The sequence below is a fragment of the Python bivittatus genome, unplaced genomic scaffold (genome assembly GCF_059951505.1).
Source record: "Python bivittatus isolate LINGU-HERP-01145 unplaced genomic scaffold, Pbiv_v1 ctg000210_np1212, whole genome shotgun sequence".
Classification (NCBI taxonomy): domain Eukaryota; kingdom Metazoa; phylum Chordata; class Lepidosauria; order Squamata; family Pythonidae; genus Python; species Python bivittatus.
The window spans coordinates 2,766,860-2,794,490 of record NW_028277053.1 but is presented as its reverse complement, the minus strand read 5'-3'; the positions used below and the strand labels follow the sequence as shown (position 1 = coordinate 2,794,490).

The window sequence follows — 27,631 nt, the reverse complement described above, 5'->3', positions numbered from 1 at the left end:
TGATCTGGCGAGTATTTCGGTAAATGGCTCCGAGGAGAACTCAGGGCCCCAGATATTTGGAAGACAGCAAGTTACTGCATCCTACACCTTGTCTCCTCTGATGTGGATAAAAATGCCGTGTATTAATATTTTTACATATGTTATTAGAATTAAGCCTTCAATAAGGAATCGAACAGCTATACTTCAGAGATAGTTCTGTCTGTATAAGACCAAGCGTTGGTCTTTGTAGACCTCGCCTTTGCTTCTTGCTCTAAAGAGATCTTGCTTCTTTCTTATGTACATTATAGATGATAGTGGTAATAATAGATTTTTGTGCCAGTCCTAAGTGTTTGGGGCAATGCAGAGAAAATAAACAGATGCATAAAATGTATTTATTCATTTCTTCAAATTTGTTATAGCTGCTCCACTCCATTGGAGTTATTCACTCAAACTGTGTGTATTTGTGTGCACACACGTGGGATTAAGCCTTCAGTCTTGTGGCATTGTCTTGCCAACCTTGGCTGATGTCAAAAAACTAAGCAGGATTAAACTGGTTACTAGTTGGATAGGAGACCACCAGGAAATCTCAAAATCTCAGCGCTCTAGATTAGACATGGAAGGAGATTGTCTGTCTGTCTGTCTTATTTATCTCCTGGAAGAAGAATGGCCAAACCTTTTGGTCCTGTTACACCAAGAAAATTTAGCATATCTATATAGCTAGTAGGAGTTGAGCTTGACTCGAAGGAGACTAATTTACTTCGATCCAGTATAAAATAAGATAGAAACTGGTGCATTTCTGAAAGAGACAGAATGTCTTTCCACATTTTGCTAAGACATAATGTAGTTTATATGGTTTGGGTATACTGTGCTATATGGACTAAGCTGTGGTGGCTTAGTCAGCTAAACATGATCAAAACAAACCATGGCTTAAATCACCATACGAACCTACCCGTTATATTATCAGAACATAATTTTTGCATTGCCATTCAAAGCTATGTTTGTAGACTTCTGTTGATCCTTGGTTAATCAGCTAATCTGTGTCACAGAAATAATTTGTGTGAGGGGCTTCTCATCTTCCAGTTTTATTGATGGGAACCGAGGGTCGCTATTTGCACGAACAGGATAAGAAAATAACCACCCTAAGTGAATTAAAATGAGCTTGATTTTGCTTGGGGGGGGGGCACATTAATTCTTCATATTTCAAATTGCTTTAGAAAAAGATATTAAAAGAATTTGAAAGTAAAAGTTAACGGTCTTTCCTTCCACATGTTCTAGAAAGACTATCGCCCCTATCAGTGCCCTAATCAAAAATTGTTTCTGAAAATGTGGATTAATTCTTGTTTTATCTTTTTGCATGCAGTTTCCTGTTTCTGTTCTTTTGCCCATGGTTACAGTAAGGTGGAACAGTTCCTTGCTATCCCCTTTGGTACTTTTGTATTGACAAAGAGCTTATGGAATAAATACTCTTTGTGCCAGCTGGAATATATATGCACATTGAAGGGCAATGCAGTGGATCTCGTGTGTGTGTGTGTGTGTGTGTGTGTGTGTGTGTGACGAAAAAGGCATGCTTCTTCCAGCAGAAGAGCTTTGTGAGCTACACACCTTGGTTTCAAAGCATTCTTAGAACTTTGTGTGTGTGTTTGCGTGTGCACGAGCACAGCTCTTCCCTCTTCCTTTTCAAATAAACTCTTGAAATACACCGTTTTGCCCCAAAGGACATTCTTGAGTCTGTGTTGGGGAAGAGTCTTGGCCCCGAGGCTTCCTTGCTTTGAATCCTGCCATCCTTGAATGGCAGAAGAGCCACCCTGGATGCATAGTTAAGGAGATGCCCAACTGTCCCAGGGTTCCAGTTTCCTTTCCCCTTTTAAGAAGGTTAGGGGTGTTTTGGGTGGGCAAAGGTGCATACCGGGGTGGGGGAGACGCTGCATCTTTGGATGTTTTTTTTCCTTGGCCAGGACAGTTGATGTTTACACTCCTTCGGGGTTCTTTTTTCTCAGGTACAGAAAGAATGATTAGCTAAACAGTTCCCCAGCTCACAGTAGAAGATAATCTCTGTAGCTTAAGGTTGAACTGTGGAGTCCCTGGTGCTCTCTGAGCTTGGTTTGCTTGCAGACATTTCATTACCCCACTAGGGAACATCATCAGTGCCATGATGATGATGAGGAGGAGGAGGAGGAGAAGGAGAAAGAAGAAGGAGAAGGAGAAGGAGAAGACACTGATGATGTTCCCTACTGGGGTAATGAAATGTAGGCAAGCAAACAACCAAGCTCAGAGAGCACCAAGGACTCCACAGTCCCCACCTCTTTTTTGGGGAGGGGTTTTTCTCTTTTTGGCAACCTGATCTAAATAGAATTGGAGAACTTTTATTTTGGTTTTTACCCCAAGAGGTTTCTGTCCCTACCATTGGACTTCTCTATACCCAGGGTTACTCAACCTTAGCAACTTTAAGATGGATGGATTTCAACTGCTGGGAGTTGAATTTCACCCATCTTAAACTTGCTAAGGTGGAGAAACATTGCCATAATCAATTCTTCTCTGCACGTAATATGTCTGTAATGTTTCTGCATGTCACAGTGTGACTTGCAACACTACCTGGGTATCTTAGTATATCCACAGTTAATAATGCAGATGAAGATGTTCAATTTGGCTTGAAAAGGTTGATGTGGTTCAGTTTCCAAACATCAGTTGCTGATGTCTGATGCTCTGCACTTGTTTCTCTTTACGACGCTGCACTTCATTTCTCTTTACTTAAATACACACAAGTGAAGATATAGACAAATGAGCAGAGAAGAACAGATTGGCATAAAATAAATTGGGTATCTTTCCTTTCCCTGCTGTGAAAATTCCTTCCACCCCTAGCTACGCTCCCATCGTTCAGTGATGAATAGTGCACGGAAGGCAGAGTGAAAGAAAACAGAACCACATAAGTGTAGCCTATAATGGCCAAGTTTGGATATTTGGCAAAGGGCAATCTATGGTTCTATATTTTTCTCTTTATAAAATCTTTAAAGTTGTGGACTGTAAGGGTAAAACTATGCGTAGAATACGGAAGCCGTTCACAACTAAAACAAGTTTGCCTTATTAAAAATAACAATAAAGTAATGGATCTTCTAATTCCAGGGGAACTCAAGCACGCTGCCAAAATGTAGCAGCAGGGACCATGTTTGTCTCCCCAAATTTCTAGTCGTCTTGGCAAAAATAAATAAATAAATGTTTGAAAAAGTGTGAGTAATACTGGTTTGGAAACATATCAATAAAGATGGCCTGACAAGTTTTCTAGCTGAAGGGGGTGGGTGGGGGGTGGTCAGATTGAGCCATTCTCTTTCCATTTCTCTACTTCCTCTCTCGGGGGCTCCCAAGACCATGGAAAACAGTTGAAGTTCCTTAGTAGAAATGAAAGAATTCTCCCGTTCTTGACTTTGCATAAATTGTTCAAGTCAGACAATAGTGCTTTCTTTAAAGCCGAGTTTCCTTTACTGTGGAGCAGAATTTGAACATTTTTTTCCCCCCAGCACAGAGCCGGCAGAGCACGGTCAAATGAAAAGTCTTCCCACAAAGAAATCTTTGCTACTTTCTGAAAGCTTTTAACAGATAGAGAGATTTTTGGCAAACTCAAGGCTCCTTTGCAAACAATTTCGTTGTGCCAAATGCTTTCATTGATTAAAACAAACTTCCCGGGGTGGGGGTGGAGAGGAGGCTGAGGCTGAAGTTTTGGCTGGCCTTAGTTGTCTGTGTCTAGAGCACTGTTTTTCAACCTTGGCAGCTTGAAGATGTGTGGACTTCAACTCCCAGAATTCCCCAGCCAGCCTGGCTGGCTGGGGAATTCTGGGAGTTGAAGTCCATGCCATCTTCAAGCTGCCAAGGTTGAGAAACATTGGTCTAGAGAATCTTTCCTCTCCAACCTTGTGGAATTTGCTTGCTGGCTGTGGTCAATTTAATGCTGCAGTTGTAAGAGTCCTGCGGTGGACAATCCAGAATCACCACTCGTTCACCAATGAGGAATTGAAACTGGAAGACAGCAGATTGCTCTAAGCTAGGGTAGACAGTGCAGTGTCATGGCAGTAGCACGTACACGAATCCTTTCCATGGGACCTGTTAGCATGTTACAAAGCACGGCGCCAGCCTTTAGCGGTATCATCTGCATTTGCACGCTGGGGATATTCTTGAAAGGGAAGCTGGACTGGTAGACCACTTCCTGGGGCCTGCAGGAGGAGATGGAGAACAGTTGGGTCAAATAAGTAACATCTGAAACAGCCTTCTTGCTGGTCAATTTTTTGACGTGAGAATGCTCCCTGCATGCCAGCAAGATTCCATATTAGACCAGGAGGGCGAAAGTTGAGCTACTCCTGGTCCACCACCATAGAAAGGCATTAAGAGTACAGACACACCTTTTGTTCAGCACTATGTAGTAAGGTGTCCTGAATTCATTTTCCTTTGGTGTAACAAATTCCTTTCCTGTATAGAAAGAGGCAGTTTGAGGGTTCAAGGAGAAAGGTTCTCCATAAAGCACTTTTAGCTTTTGATGAGGTTAGTGAGCTGTTCTTTGGAAAGTTTGGTTCATCTTCTATTTGAAGAATTGCACTTTGACCGGTAGTGATGAAAAAGCTCTTCATCAACACCTGAAGAGCTGCTGGTTCTTAATTTCCGGGGTCTTGGTGTTCACTTGCTGTTTTGCATTAAAAAGTAATTAATATATTTTTATTAATAAGTAGCTTTCATATTCTTAATAAGCAGTGATTTTAAGTTTAGTGATTATAACGTTCAGGGAGCTCTCATCTGTAAGAGAATGGGACATGTGCCTATCCTAAAAAGGATCACAAAATCTTCCCTTTCTCCTGGATTACACACATATTATATAACGTAATTGTTATTTTTTTAAATTTATGCGTTGGATTTTAACTTTTTTGTTTTGGCAAGTTTGAGTGTGGCTTGGCATTGGAAGCTGCTCTGTAATCCAAGCCAGCTAATTCATTTAATGCATTCCTGTAAATTCAAATACCTTATTTTGAATACGTTGCGTCTATTTCTTTTACCAACATGGACATGTTATAGATTGTGTTCTAGATCTGTCTTCTTGATTTGACCTGTTGAATTCCTTCATTCTTTACCTTCAGCCCAATTTCTCTCCTCCCCACCCCCGTTTCCCCACCCACGGGCATAAGGAGTGCTTCTCTTCAGTTACCACCCAGCCATTGCACATCAGTGTCTGCAAGATTCCTCTCTATTTGGGAACAGATACTTTAATCCAGAGATGAAAGGGAGGGAGGGTTGACTGTTTCAGCTCTGTTTTTGTAATGGGAACTGAATTTACAAGCAAGATAGGATTGGTATGACTAGCATTAATTATCCCCCAGATGACATCAGTGTGTGGCTCTTTGTTGTTGTTGTTTCAGGGGTTCCTAATTGTTTGTGAAACATGTTCTGGGGTTGGTGCCACTTGCTGGTACTTGCCCTGAGCCGCTGAGTGATTTTTTTTGCCCCACGTCTCCCAAAGATTGGAGATGAGTTCATTTGAAACTTGGTACAGCATGTACATCCTAGGGTCCAGATGATGGGGCCAGTCTGCAGCCAAAGAGGTCTCTCTTAGGCCTCCATCATTTGAATAGGAAAGAAAAGGGCATGATGAAGGCTGAATACTTAGCATTAGAGAAGAAGAGGAAGAAACCATAATTTTGTGGCAATAGCAGTGATTTTTCATGAACAAGGTCCAGAGTGTGAACAGGATTCAGTAGCAAAGTATGGGTTAGATCAGGGTTTCTCAACCTTGGTGACTTGAAGATGCGTGAACGTCAACTCCCAAAATTCTGGGAGCTGAAGTCCATACATCTTCAAGTCACCAAGGTTGAGAAACACTCGGCTAGATAATTATTTGGCTGAAACTTGGGAAATTCACTGCTGGTCAGAGTATAACAATCTTCCCCAATTTAATATCCTTCAAATGTGTTGGATTACAAATTATATCATCCCTAATTAGTATAACTCCTGCTGCTTGGGGATGATGAGAGTTGCATTCTTGCACATACAGCACGAAGGACTTTACCTCTCTACTCCTGAGTATGGGAAAGCTGTAGATTCAGTCCATGGTTGGATCTTGTAATGTGGCAATTTCCTATGGCCAGGTTAGAATTTTAATTCCTGATATATTTGTTTCCAGTGAGGGAGTTTGCCTGGTTTACCTGCAGGATTAAATTAGAAGGTGACCTCTTTGGTTTGGTGGGATGTGTGATCCCCGCCTGATGTGCAAACAAGAGGCCTGTGGTGCAGTCAGCAATTTGTGGGTAGATACAATCTTAACAGTTGTAGATGTAAATGCACCCTTTTCTTTCTTTATGGCAGTGTAGGAAGAGTTGTCCAAATCATGAAGAGGCAGTGAAGTTGAGCGAGCCTGAGTAATCTTAGTCACTCTCTATGGGAACTAGATTTTGAACAGGCACTGGTTCACTTGTTGTCCAGTCGGCCTGATCCAGTAGCTCCAGTCAGCCACTGATGAGTCCTGCAGATGGTTGGGGCTTGTTAATTATCCCCAGCTATTCAATGGATCTATGCAGAGAATGAATCTCTTGCAGTGAGTAATGGAAGGCTATAAGAGGGTCACTCTCCACCAAGCTGTCTCCATCCAATCAGGACAACCCTGATAGGAAAAGAAAATTCAAAGGCCGTTTAAGCTCAGCAAGTGGTTGTCAACCTGCAAAGGCCCAAACTGTCTCAAGCGTGCCACCAAACTAGAATGAACAAGACATGACCTGGCACCAGAAATGTCTAAAATTATGCTTTGTCTTGGTTTTAATCAAAAATACATAGCACAGCAAAACACAGGTGGGTGTTGGGATTAGTGAAAAAAAATTAGAGTCGAAGACTAAGTGTAAACAAAGGAAGAGGAGGTAAAGTCATCCAAAATGTAGATTGAGTCCATGGAAAAATAGTTGGGAAAGGAATCAGGCAAAGCATTGAGCATGCCCAAAATAACATTTAAACCTCTGATGAAGTCTGACTGATTACTACCAATCATAGAAGTCTGCATGAGTCCGGGACATTTGTCACTCTCTGTAGCCTGGAACAGATCCCGTCTTCTTTTCCTGGGAAGGCTCTGAGACAAAAAGCCTATAGCAAGCTCCTTCCTGGCTACTTAATCTCAAGGTGGGCAGTGGAGTTGTGTTTACAAAGGAATGTAGCTCAATGCCCCTCCTTGTTTTTTGTAAAGGTATTACATTACAGACATACTGGGGTGTCTTCAGCTTTAACTTGCCTTGCTGGAGGTATCCATTATAGGGGCCAGTGATTTATTGGTGTAGGCTTTCATGGCTGGTGTCTGTTGGGCAATTTTGAGCTTCAGGGTTTAGTGACCGTGGTCAAGACAACAGATTTCTGAAGACCACCTTCCCTCTGAAGATGCCCATCACCGGCGATATGTAAGGAAATCTCTTGACTAGACCATGGTCACTAAACCCTGAATCCCAACACAGGCCAGTGATTGTTGAAAATTGCCCCCCTCTCTATGGACAGTAAATTAAGCTTCACACACTTGACGTATCTTTGACTTTGACTTCACCCAGTGACACCCTGCACAAGAAGGTAAGATGTGGGGAAATGGGAGCGCTTTTCATTTTGTTCTTCATGTTGAGGAAGCAGATTACAGCAGTGTTTCTCAACCTTGGGAACTTGGAGATGGGTGGACTGGGGAATTCTGGGAGTTGAAGTCCACCCATCTTCAAGTTCCCAAGGTTGAGAAACCCTGGGTTACAGACCCATTTCCACGGGTTGCATATTGTAAGGAGCCATCTAAAAGGAATTATCATATGGGACTATTATTGAGCCGAACTCTCCATTCACCTTGCTTAGTATTGCTGATGCTTCCCCCCCCCCCCCCCCCCCACTGAAGAGATTTGAGACTGTATTTATGAACTCCTACATGGAAAGCAGGAGAGATAACAGGGTGCTGCGAGAGCCAAGCTGAGACTTAGGTTTCCTGTTTCAACCTTGGAGCCACCATTTGGGAAAACACGTTTTGATGTTCTTGCTCATGCTGTTTGTCCGTCAGTTGCAATTTTACAGCCTGCAGAAAATTGGAAAACACCGTTCTGATCCAAATATTACCAGTTGCATGATCAGAAAGGAAAAGGAGAGTGAATGACTGAATGTAACGAATGAAGGATGGATCCAGATTTTGATGTGGAATTATGTGAGGCATATAATTTGCACATAAACAGTTCCTGGTACAAGGCTGGTAGGAAAGTCAACTGTTCAGCACACTGTATCAGAATTACACTTGCACAAAACAGTCTCTGGTTTGTTCTTCCTTGGACACAAATCTGACTTGTTTTTGAATAAGTTTGGAAACCCTCATATAACTCTTGAGTGTAGCAACACAATGTGGAAATATATCCTCTATCACCCCTCCACGGGACAAAGAGCTAGACGGTGAAAAATGTAAAATACTCTCTAAATTGCCAAGAAGCACAAGGACTGTGGAGCTTAACCAGCGTACAAGTAATATGCACAACACTTCAACTATTTAAAGTAAGTTGTTTGTTAAAATCTGTTTTTCTGGAAAGCATCACCATGATAAACAAGGATTAATGGTGCATGTCTTGTATATTTGGAGAGTGATTCTAACCTTTCCCCTCTCAAATAAATACCCTCTGAAGAGCAGCGATTTAAAAGAAATGCGAAGGTGTAATAGTGATAAAGAAACTACCTCTGTCTCCCTTGCTTTGTCTCAAATAAAAGGGGTGGTGCGTGTGTTTGTCCATAAGAAAAAAAAAATACAGAACCAATGAGTCAGTGCCTTTATTACTCCCAGTTGAATATGCCTCAGTCTCTTCCTCAGTTAAGAAGAGGAGGAGGGCTAAGTTGTTTTATTTTTTGTTTTAAAAAAAAGGTATTGAAGTCTAGGGATCAGTATGGTTGGACCTACCTGAATAACAGCTGGATTTTATATTTTCAGACAGAGGGAAATCAGCCATTCCTCATTTGACTCGTGTAACTAAAGCCTGTACGATATCTCGTAAAGCTTGATTTGTCGAGGTCGGCACGTCGTCGTCCTCCTTCAGTCCATTTTAAGACCGTAGCCATGTAGGCTCTTCTTGTAGAGTTGATGTATGAGATTATTCTAATCCAGCCTTCCCCAACTTGGTGCCATCAGTGGCCATGATGAATTGGGGTGACTGGTGTTTGAAACCATCTATCAGGTTGGTGAACTTCAGCGCAGTCACAGGTGGGGCCTGTCCAAAGGAAGCAGGAATATATTTTCCTCCCAACAAAGAGAATTTGAAATTGGTCTTTTTGGCTGTGGGAACATGGACAAAATACTCCCCAAAACACAGACTCCACTGTTTGCTTTGAGAGCGTGGATTGGAGGAAGACCGGCACACAAACTCAACTGTTCTTTTTTGTGCCTGCTTAAAAAATCAAAACAAATGAGAAACACCACCCCAAGTAAATCGACTGTACGATTTTGTGTGTCCTTGGGTGCTCTGGCCTCCCAAATGAAATACAAAGGGAGCCTTCCGATTCTTAATACAGCCCGGAGGCTTTCCACATTCCCCCCTCCCCAACAACAGCAGGGAGCTTGATGTGGTTTGTGGCAAGGAAGTGTGGATCCTCTGTTTGGGCGAATTAAACCAGAAAGAGTTCTGTCCTCAAATGGTTTCATCCTGGCGAGCTATCTTCTTTTAGAAGGCAGAGGGAAAACTCTCTTCTGATTTTTAGGTGAGTGAGTTTTTGCTGAACATCTTTTGCGGATCTGCCCCCTTCTTGCAATCCTCATTTTATCCTTTCCTCTCCTTCCTAAAGGACTTTAAAGATCTTAGGTTAGAGCCCCCCCAAAAAACCACTTTTTTTTCCTCTGAAATTCTGATGGAAGTGTTATTTTTAGGGATGACTTGTGCTAAGCAATGTAGGCCAGTCTATGCACTGGAATCCAGACCGTGATTTCTTAACCTTATATGAAGCATTTCTTTGCACAAACATCTGTAGTCATGTCCACTGTTGTTTTTAGTTACATTTTGGATATGAACGGAAATGATTTATTTATCTATTTTGTGTTAGTTTAGTTGCAAATGTAAACAGGATCTGGAATTAAAATATATTCACTAAACCTTCAATTTAATGGACTAATGGAGGGAAGGAGTGACCCTTACAGCAGAAAGTCTGTTAAATCCAAATGACCTTTTATGCCCACATATTTTAACTGTTTTCTGTTTTTATGTGTTTCATACTTGCATAAAGTGGTGAACAGGATTTTATGCTTGCGTAGAAGCAGACAGTGTACAAACAGAATTTGTCTGCTGCCTCTGAATTCAGGTAAACCAAAATTGGTTAAATTGAGGGTTTGTTGTAATACATATGCATGTGAAATTAACACAACTATCCTAGCTAGGTTTTATCTATCTTTTCCTCATAATTTTAACTTGAATTCAATATGATGCAAAGAAGCATTCTGTGTCGGGTTAAACTAAACTTGCCATTCATTTAAATAATCAGAAAAAGCAACATTTGGAAAAAACATCTTGCCCTGAACTTTTGGCTCATTCTCACTATGGGGTCTTGCATATTGAGCAAAAGATTAGCAATGCTGGACTTGAATAAATATGTGCCAAATGATGAGCATTTAAATGGGATGGAGGCGGGGGTAGAATATAGTTTATTATTCTTGGAAATCCATAGGAAGTTGGCTTGTGAAGGAGCTTCTCAATCCTTCCTTACTGCCCAAGAAGTCACCAGAGTTGCTGGAAGTTGGGTGGCATATAAATTAAATAAATAATGATGATGAATTATCATCATCAGCTGGAAATACTGTGAAAAATAATGCCTCCAGCAGGATCAAGGACTAACTTTCAGCAACTACTCAGGCCAAGAATGTTATTTTGTCTACCCCAAACTGGAGTTCATGCAAAACATTTTGTCTCCCCAGAATGTCTTGATCTTAGCTATCTAGTCTTTGAAAGAAAGGGAATTTTTGGCTGTTTTTGTGTTCTCAAACCGTCAGGAGCCAGAAAGACTACTGCAAATTAACCAGAGATCCACCAGTAAATCTCGTTTGACCAGTAAGTTGGAAGCCAACAAACTGTCAAGCCTCTGGAAGCGTGCTTCAACTTGGGCTTGTAGGTAATGTTCTTCAGTGGTCTGTATTCCAGGCCTCAGCATTGGGGAAGAGGATTCTGGGCCATGCAATCCCAATGTCTCCCAAAGGTCCCAAGTAGTGGTGGGAAGCTGCCAAAGAGTAAATCTTAAACACACCCAATCAGAAAGGTCCTCTGGAAGATCCTTGGAATTGCTTGGAAGATGGACCTGCTAGAATGTAAACAGGAAAAGTAGGGTAGTTCCTGCATTGAATGTGGTTCAAATCGAATTCTAGGGCCATTGACGAGGTGGCCTTGTGACGCCACTGAGCCTCTAGATTCGTCCCAAATGCTTTGCAGGAGCTGGCAGGTGTTACAAATGTGTGAAGCTTAAAGCAAAGGGAGGTAATTGCTTGTAATTCTAAGCGAAAGGAAATGGTTGAGGAGGGGAACCGTACGTAATATCCTGGGAAGTGTCTCTCCCCGCCCCCCCAATTAAGAAGCTTCTAATTGTAACTTAATGATCAGGAAAAAGAGGAAGATGTTCAGCGTTTTAATGCTTGCACCAATGACACTTTGCTTCTCATGGTTCCTTCACATGAGGGTCTCTGCCCTCCTCCCCTCCCCCTGATTTGCCAGTACAGTGGTACCTCGGGATACGAGCTTAATCCGTTCCGTGACTCTGGGTGTATCCCGAGTTGGTCGTAACCCGAAGGAAATTTCCCCATAGGGTTCAATGTAAATCCGGTTAATCCGTTCCGCCCTCCGAATTTGGTCGCACCCTGAAGCAAATTTTCCCATAAGGTTCAATGTAATTACCGTTAATCCGTTCTGGCGTCCGCGGACCACGCGTCAGGGGCGGGAAAACGGCCGGGTGTGGCGCGGTGCGAAAACAGCCGGGCGTGGCACGGCGTGAAAACAGCCGAGCACCGTGCGGCGTGGTGGAAAAATGGCCGCGGACCACGTGTCAGGGGCGGAAAAATGGCCGCGGACCACATGTCAGAGGCAGAAAAATGGCCGTACCCGAGGCGGAGTTCGCACATCGAGGTAAATTTTGCGGCCGGAGCTGGTCGTAACCTGAAAAGTTCGTTAGTAGAGGCGTTTGTATCCTGAGGTACCACTGTAATGGGTTCCAACTTGGATTTTGAAACTTTGTCCTTGGGAAGCAGCTGTCTGGATGGATGGATGGATGGATGGATGGATGGATGGATGGATGGATGGATGGGTGTTTCTTACAGTCAAAGGAACCAAGAACAAACATAATAAGAAAGAAAGAAAACAGCATACATGTTGACATTTCATGGGAAACAGGTCATTCAGCAAATAGTTCCTTCCTGTGTCTAATCACGCCAGCCAAAAATTTGGCTACTGTCAGAGTCACATTGGGCCTAGAGTTGGATAAAAGAAAATTTGATATATGTAGTTTAAATATCCCAGCTGAAAAATCAATAAAGTTGAAATAAAGGATTCCCTCAGATCAGGATACAGTCCACAAACCAAAAGTATGTACTCCACCGACTTTCCTTCTGAGTTATTACAGGTAATCCTCACTTACCGACCGCAATTGGGACCAGCAACTCCATTGCTAAGTGATGCAATTATTAAGCACAGTATCAAGTGACCACGACTTGCTACTTCCTACCAGCTTCCCTATTGACTTTGCTTGTTGGAGGCCAGCTGGGAAGGTCACAAATGGTGATCACATGACTGCGGGACGCTGCAACTGTCATAAGTGCAAGCTGGTTGCCAAGCCCCCAGATCGCGATCATGTGACTTGGGGATGCTGCAACTGTCGTAAGTTTAAGGACTGGTCATAAACCTACATTTTCAGCGCCGTCGTAAGTTCAAATGGTCGCTAAACAAGGCAGTCATTAACTGAGTGCAAGGACAGACTTTTTGTACCAGAGGTATTCCCTGGAACCTTCTTAGCAGGCTCTGTGATGAAAAGGCATTTAGTTGTACCTTTGCAAAAGCAATCTGATAACTAGCATGATGTTATCTGGAGCTCCAGAAGGGGCTCTTTTCTCCACACCTTTATCTTCACCAGAGCTTTGTGAGGTTGGGAAGCAAGAGGGAGGGACCATAAATGGTCTGCCATCGCTGGTGGGCTTCAGACCCAGGGGATGATTTGAACCTGGGCCTCCCCAAGTGATACCAGCAGTCTCCTCATAGTGGTTCTTCTGAGACACACAGCGTTTCCAGATTTGGCAAATTCTGTCAACACTGATAAAGAGCAGTGCATGAAGAGATGTTTGGTAACCCACTCCAAGATCTCCCTAATGCCTAGCTATCTAGTAGGCTTCCTTGCTACAGCTGTGTTGGGTTTTGATCAGCCTACCGCACGTGACCTGTGATTCTGGGGAACGGGTGGGCAATGCTTGCTTTGAACTGTTGTCCTGACTTTGGTTCTCGGTAAAGAATGGAGATGTTGTATCTGTATGGAGCTCAGGTCAAAGGCATGATTTTTTCCTGTGAGGTTGTGAGTCAAATCTTGCCCTTCCACAGGCCAGAGAAAGGCAGTGAGAAAGGGATGGATTGTGGACTTCAACATCATGGAGGTTGGAAATGAACCCTAACCCTAACCCTTTTTAAGCACAATAATTTGGCCCCATTGGAGTAAAATAGAGTTAGCTTACCTTTATAGGGTGGCTGTGTGTATTATTAAGACCCTGTATCTCCCTAAATAGCCTGCATGAACGAACACTTCTATAGGAAGTTGTGCTAACTAGTTACAAAATAGTTTGTTGTTGATTGTTTATGGCTTTGTTAAGGAAGAGGCCATTCCAGGGGTTTCAACAGTTTCTGTTCCCAAATCCCTTCATATTTTTTGTAAGTGAAATTTGACCACTTGACTAGCTCCTTCTGCATCCCTTTTTGGAACTAGATTCTTTGGGTTGAAAGATTTACTTGGATGAGGATTTATTGGAGAGGGGGTGGATGGGGTTAGAAAAAATACTTGAATATCATTTTACAAAAAAAGGAAGGCGCTTTCTTTTTATTTCTCTTTTTTTTAAAAAAAAAAATTGCACATTTGGCAACTTGGTCTGCCCATGTGTGATTGGCACACTGCCAGTCTTGGCAGAGGCAGTGCCCTCCGCTTGCCAGAAGCCTTAGCCCACCAACAACAATTCTCAACCTCTCCAGTGGATCGTTTATTCACCTGATGGTCTCCTTTCACCCTTGCTCAAGCCACCATGTTTTAGAAGCAGGAAGAACAACTGGCTGATCCAAATGTCAAGGCAGCATTTCTCAACTACAACTCCCAGGCGTTCATGGGCGTTGACGTCCCAGGTGAAAAAGTGTCCTACAGCAACCCCCAAGTTGAGCTTTTGGAGCCTTCTAGAAAAGTTTATGTTTTTTGTCTGCTCTGTGCTTCTGTAAATAATGTGCCGTTGATTTGGGAGTTGTTAACCTCTCGTGATGCACTTTTGCATCTGAACGATGAATGCTTTTCTTTGTAATCTGCCTCTTTGCATGTGTTAATTCGTTCTTTTAGGTACAGAAGAAGTTGTGTTATCAAGTTGGACTTATTCTCCATACAATCCAAATGATCCTAAGAGCATTGATCTATGGGGAAGACAATTATGAGGTCACAAAGAGGTGATAGGGGCCAGATTAGTCTCTCCCCCATTTTCGGATGGTGACTGGCCTGCAGAAATTACATTTTTGGTTGCATGTTTCTCTCTGGCTACATTTTAACGTCCCCCATGTATGAACCCCCTGGTCTTTCAGAGCTGCCAGTCTAAATGCCTGGACGTTGTTCCCGACATAGGTTGCATTTAGACTTCAGCAAATTGTGTGTCTCTGTCAGCATTTTCTAGCTGTGTTAGATTTATTGTTTCTGAAGGGTCACTTCAACCAGCTTTTTCACAAGATGCCTGGATTCTACCTCTCCAGACTATAGCTTGGGTGGGTATGAATAACTGTGCAGAAGCTGGCAGTGGGAAACTGACAATCTGCAAAGCAGAACACCAGCATACAGCATTATCTTTATTTCCAAGAATGTTGCTGGGCCATATTCTTTAAAGTGAGTGGCTGTGGTTTGTGTAGAGGTATACTGATACATATGGAATAAAAGGGCAAACTGGTTGAGGATAACTGGACTGTATTATGAATATTTAATACTACACCAACCTATATTAGAAATACTAAAGGGTCGTTATTGGGTAAATGGCATTAGAGAGCCCATTTGGTGTAGTGGTTAAGGTGCCAGGCTAGAAACCAGGAGACGGTGAGTTCTAGTCCCACTTTAGGCACCTTGTCACTGTGTGACCTTGGGCCAGTCCCTCTCTGTCAGCCCTAGGAAGGAGGAGGCCATGGCAAACCACTTCTGAAATCCTGCCAAGAAAACTGCAGGGACTTTATTATAATTATTGAGGGCCAGTTTGGTATAGAGGTTAAGGCATCAGGTTAGAAACCGGGAGATCATGAGTTCTAGTCGTGTCTTAGGTACAAAGCCAGCTAGGTGACCTTGGGCCAGTCCCTCTCTCTCAGCCCTAGGAAGGAGGCAAATTTGAGTTGGGTTTTTTCAATTTTACTAGTAGCGTTCTAATGATCATTCTGGAAACACACAACGCTTGGAACCATTTTGGGAATGGTTGCATCAGCATTGGAGCTTTTCTGGTAAAATTGGAAGCCTGGTTGAAAGTTGTCGTAACTGTTTTGAACTTGAAAAAGGTAGTTTTGAGTTGGAAACATTATGAATTTGAACTATTTTGTAGACTTCTAGAAACAACCAATTCTCACTTAACATAGCTATGCAGCCATGCATTTTCTCATTTGAGTGCTGTGTTGCCAGTTGGCTATGGATGAATTTGGGACTGCTCCATAGTACAGAAGCCGTCTGTCTTTTATTCTTTATCTAACAAAATGCACATGGTAACCTATAATTTTCTCTAGGTATCATGATCAGAGCTCTTCAGAGGCATGGCTTTGTTTGATATCGTTGTGTAAACGGGAAATCTCATTATCATGCTAAATCTTACATTTTGGCACTCATGAGGAGCAACAATCCATCTGCTTGCAAGGCGTACTGTCTGTGGAGTTACTGAAGAAGTCTCTTAATAGCCTTGGAGACTTCTAATATTTACAGACATTGAATGAGGCACAGCTCACTGGAGGCTAACAAGTCTGGCATCTGAGCAGAGAGTCCTTGTAATGTCGAGTTAATAGCAGTTCCCTATTCCAGCCACTTGTTCAAGATAATTCTGGAGATCGTCATTGAGTAGCTTTAGCTTGGAATAAAAATAAAACCCAACAGTCACTTGCAGCTGGGCTGCTGTGATATCACAAACGTTCTAACTTCTCAAAGGTGAAAGTATCAGGAAAAGGCTGCAGGTACTTTTGCTCCTAGGAGCAAACATAGCTTTGAGGTAGAGCACATGTTTCATATGCATAAGATTCAGTCTTTGGCATCTCTGGCCTAAATAGCTAAGAAAACAAGTGATGGAAAGGGTTTCGTGATAGACTAGAACAGTGTTTCTCAACTTTGGCAACTTTAAGATGTGTGGACTTCAATGCTGACTGGGGAATTCTGGGAGTTGAAGTCCACATATCTTAAAATTGCCAAGGTTGAGAAACACTGGACTAGAAAGTTACTTACAGAATGGGCTAGGAATAGGCAGCCCCAACCCTGAAAAGTTTTGGACTTAACTATCCATTCTGTGTCTGAAGGAAGTTCATGGACATCTTTTGATCTGGTGTGATGCAACTTCCCTTGTCAGATAGGTTAGAGGAAAGTTAGTTAACCTTTGCTGAGGCATGGACACTGAAGGTATAGTTGATGTGGTCAGTCACAAAACATTTATTTGGCAAAGTTCTGCCTTTTGTTTTTATTATCCTTCTTAGGTTGACAATCCAGCGAAGATACTTGTGTAGATGAAACTTGAGGGGAGTGAGCAAACAGACTTAACATTGACATACCAGAGGCTCTTTGATTTGGAATTTTGGTGATTGGGGAAGAGGTGACTCAGATCATCCAAAGTTCCTCAAATTCCTTGAGGACCACATAAGCAGGTTCTGGAAGCTGCTAGACTTGTTACTGCTTTTGGATGCCAAGATGGCAGCAAGAGTGCTTTTATCAGCTTTGGTTGTTGTATCAATTGGGACCTAAATTTTAAAACATGGATCTGATTTCAGATGGTAGCAGTTTTAAGTTCTGGGCTGATTATTGAAAGTCTGTTTTCAGATCCTTGAAGATATGGATGGTTAGGACCAGGTTAACCCTAAGGATGCCTGGGTTTGCACATTAGTAGTAGTAGTAATGGCTTGCTTTATTTTGCACCTGTTACTAAGTATGTTACAAGATTACACTAAGCCATTGCTACCTGCCTTTGGTTTATTGGCTAGATGTGACTTTATTCCTCTGTTGTATTTGTTGTTTGAGATGCATCTTGCATTTTCTATGGTGAAACCATTATGGATACTCTAGGAGTGGTTGGGAGGCTATATCATTAATTAACTAAATTGATGCAGCCAATTGTAATTAAAGGTGCTTTTGTTATGCATTTGTAATCACATAATCTTAAGACGTACTTATCTTTTGCATTTGTACCTTGTTAAAGTCTAGCTTTATGAAATGTTGATGGCAGAATACGTGGGATGGGAGCTGCTGAACGTTGGCCTAGGTCATGTCATCTCTTTGGCTTTTTCTTCCTTCCCATTGAAGATGGTCGTTTCATGCCTGGTGCTCTGCTCTGCTCTGTTCTCTCTCGACAGCATGTCCCAGCTCCTGTGGCAAATACGCTTGTACGGACCAGAATGAATGCTGCCACCCCGAGTGCTTGGGCAGCTGCACAGCACCAAACAACAACTCGGCGTGTGTGGCCTGTCGCAACTACTACCATGATGGCACTTGTGTTCCCACCTGCCCACCCAACACCTACAAGTTTGAGGGCTGGCGCTGTATCACGAAGGAGAACTGTTCCCGAATACCTTCCTCGGATCTACTTGAATACGAGAGCTTTGTCATCCATGACGATGAGTGTGTGCAGGAGTGCCCTCCAGGATTTGTGCGCAACGATACCCAAAGGTAATGGGTGTACACTTGTGTTTGCACAGGAATGACAAGTGGCTTTTGGGGGGGGTGTAAGGAAGAGTCTGAACTCTTAATGGGGGTCTCTGAAAATTGAGTATTGATTTTTTAAATTGTATTTTAGTTTTTGTAAAACCGTTGAACCTGCTGGGCTCTCCTTTGGAATCTGCCATCCAATCTGATTTTCTTTTGTTTTCTTTCCTGTATTTTTACCCTTTCTTGTGGACATTAAAGGCATCGAGTAGGGGCTTCCCACACATTACTTTAGCCTCATGTTAATTCCATGAGATAGCTTGGGTTGAGAGGTAATGACTTATGCAAAATCACTGAGGGAGCTCTGTGACCAGGTGAGGAAATCAAGTATTTTTAGTTCCAGTCCAACATGTTAACCTCTACATCAGTGTTTCTCAACCTTGGCAACTTGAAGATGTGTGGACTTCAATTCCCAGAATTCCCCAGCCAGCCATGATTAAGCACTTAAAGTTTTATTTAAAAGATCTTACTTTTGATAGCCATTTTAACCAGTGAGATTGCTGAGAGAAGGCAGACATGCGCAGAGCAGCAGTTCAAAATGTTTGCTGCTCTGTAATGTCTATGAATAACCAGGAATGCGTCACAAGTACTGGTAGTCCTCACTCAGTGACAACAGTTGGGACTGGCAACTCTGTCACTAAGCATGTGATCACTAAGCAAAACATCACATGACTGTGATGGGCTTATGACCTGGGTCATTAATTGAGACATCATGTGACCACAACTTGCGATTTTACTACTGGCTTTTCCATTGACTGCTTGTTGCAAGCTGGTTGTGAAGTGCGCAAATGGTAATCACATGACCACAGGATGATGCGACAGTTGTAAATGCCCACCAGTTGTGAAGTGCTGAAATGTCAATCACATGACCGCATGGCGCTATGATGATTGTAAATACAAGGACTGATTGTAAAGTTACTTTTTCAGCACCATCATAACTGCAAATGGTCACTAAACAGAGCAGTCGGTAAGTGAGGTCTTCCTTTATTGATTTTGGAGTTACGAATAAATTTTAGCGAATAGATGGATTTGCAAATATGGAGCCTGCAAATAACAAGAATTGCCTGCATGTTGTCAAATTAGATGTAATAATAACATAACATAACATAACATAATCAGTATGTGCAGGACATTAGAAACATTTGCACAATACTAGTCTGGCTTTTTGTGCACAGTGACTATTCTGATACAGAGCACAGCTGTCAAAGGGTCAGTTCCTTTAGTCTTTCCTGATAGGAAATCTGTTCCAGCGTTTTCTTTCTCATTCAAAGCTGGCAAAATTACATGCTAGAGATTTTTCCTTGGGTTCTGCAACTTCAGGAGGCAACTCTTGATTCACAAGTGTCTGTACACCATTTCTGGTATCATCATTTGAAGACTTTGCGCTACAAAATGTGTGAATCATCTCTGTTTTAATTATGAGTCTTGCAAGTCTTTGTCCCATTTGTAAGCCATTTCTTACTTAGGCCAGACTAAACAAACAAAAGGTCATGGGCCATAAACTGTTCTTAGATTATGCTACTTAATGTTGACGGGATGCTGAGGCTGTTGCCTGTTTATTCTAATTTTGAGAACTTGTGCCAAGGGTTACTGTTTGCCCCTTCTAGCCCTTCTGCCTTGTATGTCATGTTATTTTGGATGGAGAATCTAGGACAAAGACTGACTGCTGATGTTTACACAAGGTCAACAACAACAATAATAAAGAGTTTGCACATTTGTAGATATTCAGAAGTTAGTCTACCTAGAGAAAAGCTAACCAAGAATTTTCTGTGTCCATGAGGACACTTTCTTCATGTAGGGAGTATTAAATTGCACGATCCTCTCTTGTAAGGGCTACCGTTGAACAATCCAGGCACACATTTCTCCCAGCTGATCTTCTGTTGAGCTTGTGTACGTGTGTGTGCAGAGGACTTCAGTCCCTGAGCCATGAAAATGTTATGTAAACTTGCACCTAAGCTCCTTGTGGTATCACAGCCTTTTCTTTTAAAGCTTTCTCCAAAGTCTTGTCAGCCTTCCCAGATAGACCCGACGGGAAACACGACCAGATGAACTAATTCTACTTTACTGTAAGGCTACGTTAACATAATCTTGCGGGTCTGAAAGTACAGATCTCCCGCTGTCTCCTTTACAGCCCGAAAACTTAGAGAGGGTCCCTTCTGAGTCTCTTTCTCCACCCGTTATGCAGCTGCGGGCTGTGCCCTCTCTTATCTGACTGCTGAAATACACCCCCCAAAAATTGGATTTGGCTTATCCGCGGATGGGCTTATCCACGAGTATACACAGTAGTTGGTAGCTGTTAGGCTGAAGAAATGAAATTAACTGCTGAATCCGCTTTATCGGATGCATGATTAAGAGACTTTGGCATTTCTGATCCATGGGTAATTAAAAAGAAAATATTCCTCCCGGAGAGCTGTTTTTTTAAAATTGTTTTTAATGACCTGGACTGCGTGCCTTTATTTGGGTTGGGGAGTTGAGCTCCTGATGACATCTGGCGTCTCTTGCTTTCTGTGAAGCTGTCCAAACAGACCTCTCCTTTCCCTGAAGAATTTCTAGTTTACATACAGGTGCAAAACAGTGATCTCTGCCCCTAGCTAGAAACCAAATGTTTACTGGGAAATGTTTTTCCTCGCTACTATCTGACCGCTTGTGTTTTCAAGCGATTAAAAGCCCTCATAAAAAGCGCAGCGTGTTTACCTTGTCCAAAATGTTCATTGTGTTAATGGAAAAGATGGGCAGAAAGTGGTGATGGATAGGCAGGGTGCTGCGCGTGTGTGTTTTCCTGCTCCAATCTCCCTTGATAGCACACCAATCACTGCAAACGAAGGGCTAAAAATTCTTAGTGTGCTTTCTCGAAGGTTTCTGGCATGTATCAACAGTGCCTTGTGCTGAAGCATTTGAAATATGAGCTTGTTAATTCATGTAAAGGCATCATGGGAGCCGCTGGCTTGCACAACTGCCATGTGACTCAGCCGGGAATCAGCTGACAAGTCAAGGGAAAGAAGAGAGAGTGAAGGAAAAAATACAGAGCCTCTGCCTGAATTTGTCTGCCGATGCACGAAAAGTCAGAGGGCGATTCGAAGACGAATCTGGCTGTGGTGTGGAAGCGAGTTGATTCTGTTGAAGACTGAACAGTCCCAACAGCCCCCTCCTAAGACAGTAGGGCTGCTGAACTAGCTAATTTCACAGCGTGAAGTCTCTCTAACTATACAGGTTGGATCTCCTTGGCCAGTCTTCCCCAACTTGGTACAACATCTTGGAGTTGCAACCCGAAACAGAAAGCTTTTTTGGGGGGGAAGCAGACGTTGGCTTCATTAACCACTTTATATTGCTGATTATGTTAAAATAGGCAAGAAAATTTGGGTTTTAGGGAAAGGAGGGATAGCCCTTAAGGTGTTTCATGACAGCGACCCTCCATTGGTAGGTGTGGCAGTTTGTGCCTCTTCCACTTGCTGTGTGTGAAAGATTGGCTCTGCAGGTCCCCCAAAGCATGGGCTTCTGGAAGTGGTTCCCATTTTGGACTTTGGTAAACTTCAACTCAAGCCGTTGAAGGCCAAGGCTCTTGGGCTAAGCTGCAGGAATAAACAAGGAGATAGGAAGACTTGTTTGTAAGAATGACTTGAGGTACTGAAAAAGCAAAAGGTTGTAGGCCAAGGAGTATACTATAAGACAGTGTTTCTCAACAATGCAACTGATCAGACTTGGCCGCTTTAAGACGGATGGGCTTCAACTCCTGGCTGGCTGGGGAATTCTGGGCGTTGAAGTCCACACATCTGAAAGTTGCCACGGTTGAGAAACACCGTCATAGCATAATGGCTGACAGACATTCTGGAATGAAGAATAGGGCTTGAAAGAGAAGAACAGTGGCTTGGTGATGCAGAAGGGCATTAGGAAATTGGCTCAGGGGTTTGGGGAGATGCATTACAGAGGCCTGTCTCATCTTGTCTGAAGGTGGCTCTGCGTTCCCTCTCCAAAATGTAAAGCCTGGGTTCCTGAACTCATTTCCCTTTCCATTTTGAAACTCTGCCTAGTTTAGCAGGAGACAGATCATCATTTGTAAGAAGGTTTTCTCTCAGGAAGGGCGATTTGTGCTGATCTCTTCATATCCTTTGCCTTTTACCAGCATGTTCTGCAGCCCTTGTGAGGGACCCTGCCCCAAAGTGTGTGCAGATGACAAAATCATGACCATTGACTCTGTCACATCAGCACAGACGCTACAAGGATGCACGGAAATCAGAGGGAACCTTCTTATCAACATCCGCCGTGGGAGTAAGTTGTTGTTTGATTGTGAGAATGTAAGAGCTGGTAATCCTGGTTTTGACCATGCAAACCCCAATATAAACTTCCTAGTTTGTACATAATGCTAAAGAAACCATGGATGGAATTTTATGGTTTCAATAACTACTCCCGTTCCATCATGGAGACCACGGACAGTATGTTAAAATGTATACATAATACTTTGAGTGGACATCATACTTAAATAAACAGCAGAGAATGCTAGAAATATCAACTGGGCATTTCATTCTTGATAAATTTTAATTGCCCTTTTCCATTTGGAACCTCAATAGTTAAAATAAATTAGGGTTTTTCAAGTTAAGCTCTTTTTAAGTAATAGTTAAGTACCAGCTTTGGAGAATGCTTTTTGCTTGGCATGGAAAATATCTTTTATTCCATAAAGGTTTTCCCCAGATAATCACAATGAATTCCCAAGATAGCATTCCAGGGGGATCCCAATTTGGGCTTTCAAGAGCAAAGTTCACAGGAGGAAAAAAAGAAGAAGAATTACTGGTACTCTTGATGATGTTTAGGGATTTTCTAAATTTGTGTTATCTAACTGGTGTTAGGCAGCAAATTGGTGGATTTAGTTATTTGCCCAGTGGCAGATATTTTCCTGCAGTGTACATGATGCCCTCTTCGAATACTGGCGCCATAGTTCCATCTTGGTATTTCTCAGTGCTGAGCTGGCCATGTCTAGTGCATGTCTTAACAGAAAATGAGTGTTCAGTTAACGATTTGTCAGAGAGGTGAGTCACCTTCTGGGAAAATTCCAACAATCAGTGTCTGTCTGTCTGTCTGTCTGTCTGCCTCTTTCTTTCTTTCTTTCTTTCTTTCTTTCTTTCTTTCTTTCTTTCTTTCTTTCTTTCTTTCTTTCTTTCTTTCTTTCTTTCTTTCCCCTTCCCCTTCCCCTTCCCCTTCCCCTTCCCCTTCCCCTTCCCTTCCCTTCCCCTTCCCCTTCCCCTTCCCCTTCCCCTTCCTTCCCTACCTTTCCCTTTCTTTTTCCCTTTCCCTTCCTCCATCCTTCCCTCCCTTCTTTCCCTTCCCCTTCCCCTTCCCTTTCCCCTTCCCCTTTTCTCCTCCCTCCCTCCCTCCCAACACACTGTGGGGTTGTCTCTGCCCATGCTTTGGGTACCATGTGTTATCTTCCCCAGTTTTAAGTCAAGCAGTCTTGTTACCACTCTGTAATTATCTTCTGATATTTTAGCATTCGTCTCCCCTAATTTCCAGGCAGGCAAGTCACACTGATTACTAAAGGAAGTCTGGTCTGTAGCATCTTACATTGACCCTTCAACCATTTGCTAAGTTAGGTCACCATTTGCTTGAACTGGAACTTCTAGAGAAACTTTCTGAGATAAGGTACTTGCTTAAAAGTTGGGACTTCTTGAGAAGTTAATGAAAGAAACATTCTTTTTGGCTTGAGTCATTGAACCAACCTAGAAATAACATAATTTATTTTTCTTTATGTTGATGCTGCAGCAAAGTTTCTGGGAAACTTAAATTCCTTAATTCCTCAAAGAACTTAGTTTCTTAAGAAACTAAGACTGATTCTTTTAAAAGGCTGGAAAGAATGTCTCCTCTCTGTTCAGCTGTGTGTGGTAATCATTCCCCCATGGGCTGTCCCATTTATATTAGTTTCTCCTGATTCCCCCAAAGTGGCCCCTTGGATGGCTTATCTTGGTGAAACTTTACTCAACTCAAAAGGGTTGTATACCAGAAGCACTGAAACAGTGCCAGCTCACTTGAGAATAATCAAGGAGTTGATGCTGGTGGTTCTTTCTTTTGCATGGTTTCTCCTGGAAGCAGATGTGACTAAGAGATACTGCATAGACATTTATGGTTTGCTTATGGCATGTGTGAACAGATACTGTGGCTTGTTCCTGTTAACAGGTCTTTGTTTTGGCCTTCTTACTGTGGCTTTTTTGGAGAAGAACAAGGTAGAGTTAATAGTTCTCATGTCACAGTAAACTACAGGACTGTGTTCTTAAGCCAGACCATTAGTAGGAGAAACTATGCAGGAGTGATCAAGCATTAAATATGAACAATAAATTTGTTCTTGACAAAGACAGAATGCTGAAGAATTCTGGTTTGTTATGCATGCAAACACACCCAGTGGACATTTTAACTTAGATTACCCATTGAACCTAAGTTGGCTCCTGCTTTCCATACCATAATTAAGTGGACCCTGCTTTATCAGGGCCAACCTACTTCTAACAATTCTATTAACAATGTGACTTAACAGGAAAAGGATATTTGTGGTCAAAGGTGCCTTATGAATTTTCAAAGGCATCTGAGAGGATAAACTTCAATGAGGCAGTTCTTTTGAGTTTTCCATTTGTGGGGGAGAAGAAAACCCTTATCTTGCCTAGAATGGTCAGGATATCTTGAGGCATGAGTCGAGGTTCTCCTCAATGGGACAGTTTTGGCTAGCAGTAACACGGGTAACGTTTACATCTGTCACTGAACATAACAGGAGTTGTGGCTTCCTGTAGGCTTAGATTTACAACTGCCCAAGAGAAACTTGCCAAAACATCAGCTGTTGAAAGCTCAGAATGTGATGCTGGCATTAGCAGCGAATATTCAAGGGAACGGACGGCCATTGCACTGGCCGAAAAGTTAACTGGATTAAATTGTAGTGGCATTTAGTTTTGCATTCCATCTGTCTTGCTTGCATAGGTAAATCATACAAGGTTGGGTTAGATAGCAAAGAGTTGACATTCTTAGAAGGCCAATGTTAAGCTGATGAAGCTAATTGTGTGCAGAGAGAAATCTTGAAATTAGGAGGTTTTATTCTCCCCCCTCCCCTGGATTTTTTTTTAAGACAATATTGCCTCTGAACTGGAGGACTTCATGGGCTTGATAGAAACGGTGACCGGATATGTGAAGATCCGACATTCTCATGCTTTGGTGTCCCTGTCTTTTTTGAAGAACCTGCGGTATATTAATGGAGAGGAACAATTGGATGGGTAAGAAAAGTCTGTTTCTACTGTATGGCCTCCAAGTCACGCTGTTGAAAATAACATTTTCGGACAGATGTTCTTGAAGTTCTTGTTAGAGTTAACGGAATAGGCATTAAAACCATAATATACGAGTTGCAGGCCATATACTGCCCTTGGAATCTTGTCCCTCCACCCTCCCCCTATGCAGCTGCAAGGCACTGAAGAACAGCTCTTGAACTTTCTGTTTTTATATGTTTGCCCCACCCCCACCCCAAATATGGCCCTTAGTTTAAAAAAAATCATCAGTATCTGCATGCAAATTGACTTGAGCCATAGATTTTCCTTTGTTTTCCTCTTGCGAATGGTTCAACAAGTCTGCTTGGATGCTACTGAAAGCCATCTGTGGAAACGTTCAACCAGAGGGTGAACTTTGGATGTGTTAAGATGTCTATGAGATGTTTTCACTCATTGTACTGGGCAGAACTGGATTTGCCACCTTGTATTTGCTCACCTGGCCTGAAAGGATGATCCTCTTTTTCAGTGGACAGAATACCTTGTGTTCTCAAACACAGAATAGCATCTAACTTCATATCGTTTTCATCATTCTCTCCCAACTTGATGGTCCTCTTGAGGATGTTGGGCTACAACTCCCATCTTTTTCTCTCAACCCACCTGCTTGTCAAGCAGTCAGGGATACTGAATCATATAGTTCCATTTCAGATACCTCTGAGAGGACACCAAGGTGGGGGAAGGATGGTACATAAAGAATTGAGCTGTATCGTTCTTGGAGGATGTGGGGCAGGACAAAAGGTTGCTGCAGTCAGACTGATGGGAACTGCATTCTGCCCTTAGTTCTAAGTCTGGGAAATTGCTCTGTTTCTTTTTCTATTCTCTGTTTTCCTTTCTCCCCCACCTCCAAATGAAACAGTTCTTTTCAGATATCAGTTGCATCAGTAGTTAATAAACAGGAATTTGTGGAAAACTGTTTGAACAAGGTGGTGGCAAGGTCATGGGAACAGCTCTCATTGTGTCTGATTTATCTGGCCTGAAAGGATTATCTTACAGCATGAGGGTTTCTTCTCAACCTCTTTTTCCCCCGCCCCCCCTTCTGGCTGCAATTTGGTCAGCTCTACATTCTTAAAATTCCACGGAGTGATGGAATATGTTGTAAAGGGCAAGTGCTGCTTTCTTCTACCCTGGAAAGTTCCTCCTGTCTCTTACGTACACCACCAGGGAGGTTGGTTTTTCCAGGAGGCATCTTCCTACCTTGAAAAAGGCAGGCGCTAATCTTGTACCAGTTGAGATGCATTGACTACAGGTCTCATAGTTTCTCATGGGGGCTGTAGTCCAATGTATCTGGAAGGGGTCAGTTTGGAACTTGCTTCTTCTGATGCTGTCAGGCACAGACTGTATACCAGCAGCCTAGAAGTTGGCCAGATCTTAATATGCCAGTGTTTGACATAGAGTTTTCCCCATAAATGTTTACCTTAAAATATTTTGGATTCATTAACGAGAATGAGATTTAGATTTTTAAGACTGAGTGTCTTGCTTCTATAAAAGTGCCACGCATGGTAGAGATGCATGACCTGGGACCTCCAAAACTGTCACAAATGGTAATTTTTAACGTTTCAAAGAGGAACAACTACGAAATATGATGGGATGGTGATCATCGTAACTAATTAAAATTAAATTAAAATTTGAATAGAAATGAAATGTAGTTTTTGTCCTGGACCAGCACATTAGTTTTGTAGCACAATCCAGGTGTCTTGCCCTTGGCTGACAAATGTTCTGCTCCTTGCACCTACCTTGTGTCATGTTTGTAGCAGACAGAGGCCTTTCCCAAGCCAATTAAGTGGGAATGACAGGGTGTGAATCTGGTATACACACATTATTGTTGAGCTTTCATTGTTCTCTTCTGCTAAAGATTCCACTCCCCACTTTACCTTCTCAACAGCATGAGAAGAAACAATGCTTTCAACCAAGCATTTTCACCTCATGCGTTCTTAAGGCATTTCATTACTGAATGAATAATTACTGAACACCTGATTATTCTCAGGCTGCATAATGTAGAGCATTGAAGGAGGTGGAGTTGAGGCTATGGGCCTTTCTTTAAAAAACTGTAAGACAGCCTTACCAACAATCCACAGAATTTATAATCTCCCCTGGATTTTTTCACTTTTGCCTTCTAAGTAAATCAGAAGGCAAGAAGGGGAAACCATCTCTGATCATCTGGAAGTGATTTTTGATGGGTTATTAGTGACTAGATAAGATCTATTTTTAATGCTGCACCATAAGAATTAAAACACTTTCTCTGG

General features: G+C 42.4%; 1 protein-coding gene across 1 annotated transcript in view; it reads left to right on the top strand.

Moving 5' to 3' along the window:
- The window catches only part of IGF1R (insulin like growth factor 1 receptor), a 180,122-nt gene that overhangs the window by 112,395 nt on the left and 40,096 nt on the right, over positions 1 to 27,631 (top strand). The window contains exons 3-5 of the mRNA XM_088139185.1: positions 17,757 to 18,069; positions 22,226 to 22,371; positions 25,199 to 25,343. Of these exons, the coding sequence (XP_087995311.1) occupies positions 17,757 to 18,069; positions 22,226 to 22,371; positions 25,199 to 25,343 (604 nt within the window). The remainder of the gene's footprint in view (positions 1 to 17,756; positions 18,070 to 22,225; positions 22,372 to 25,198; positions 25,344 to 27,631) is intronic.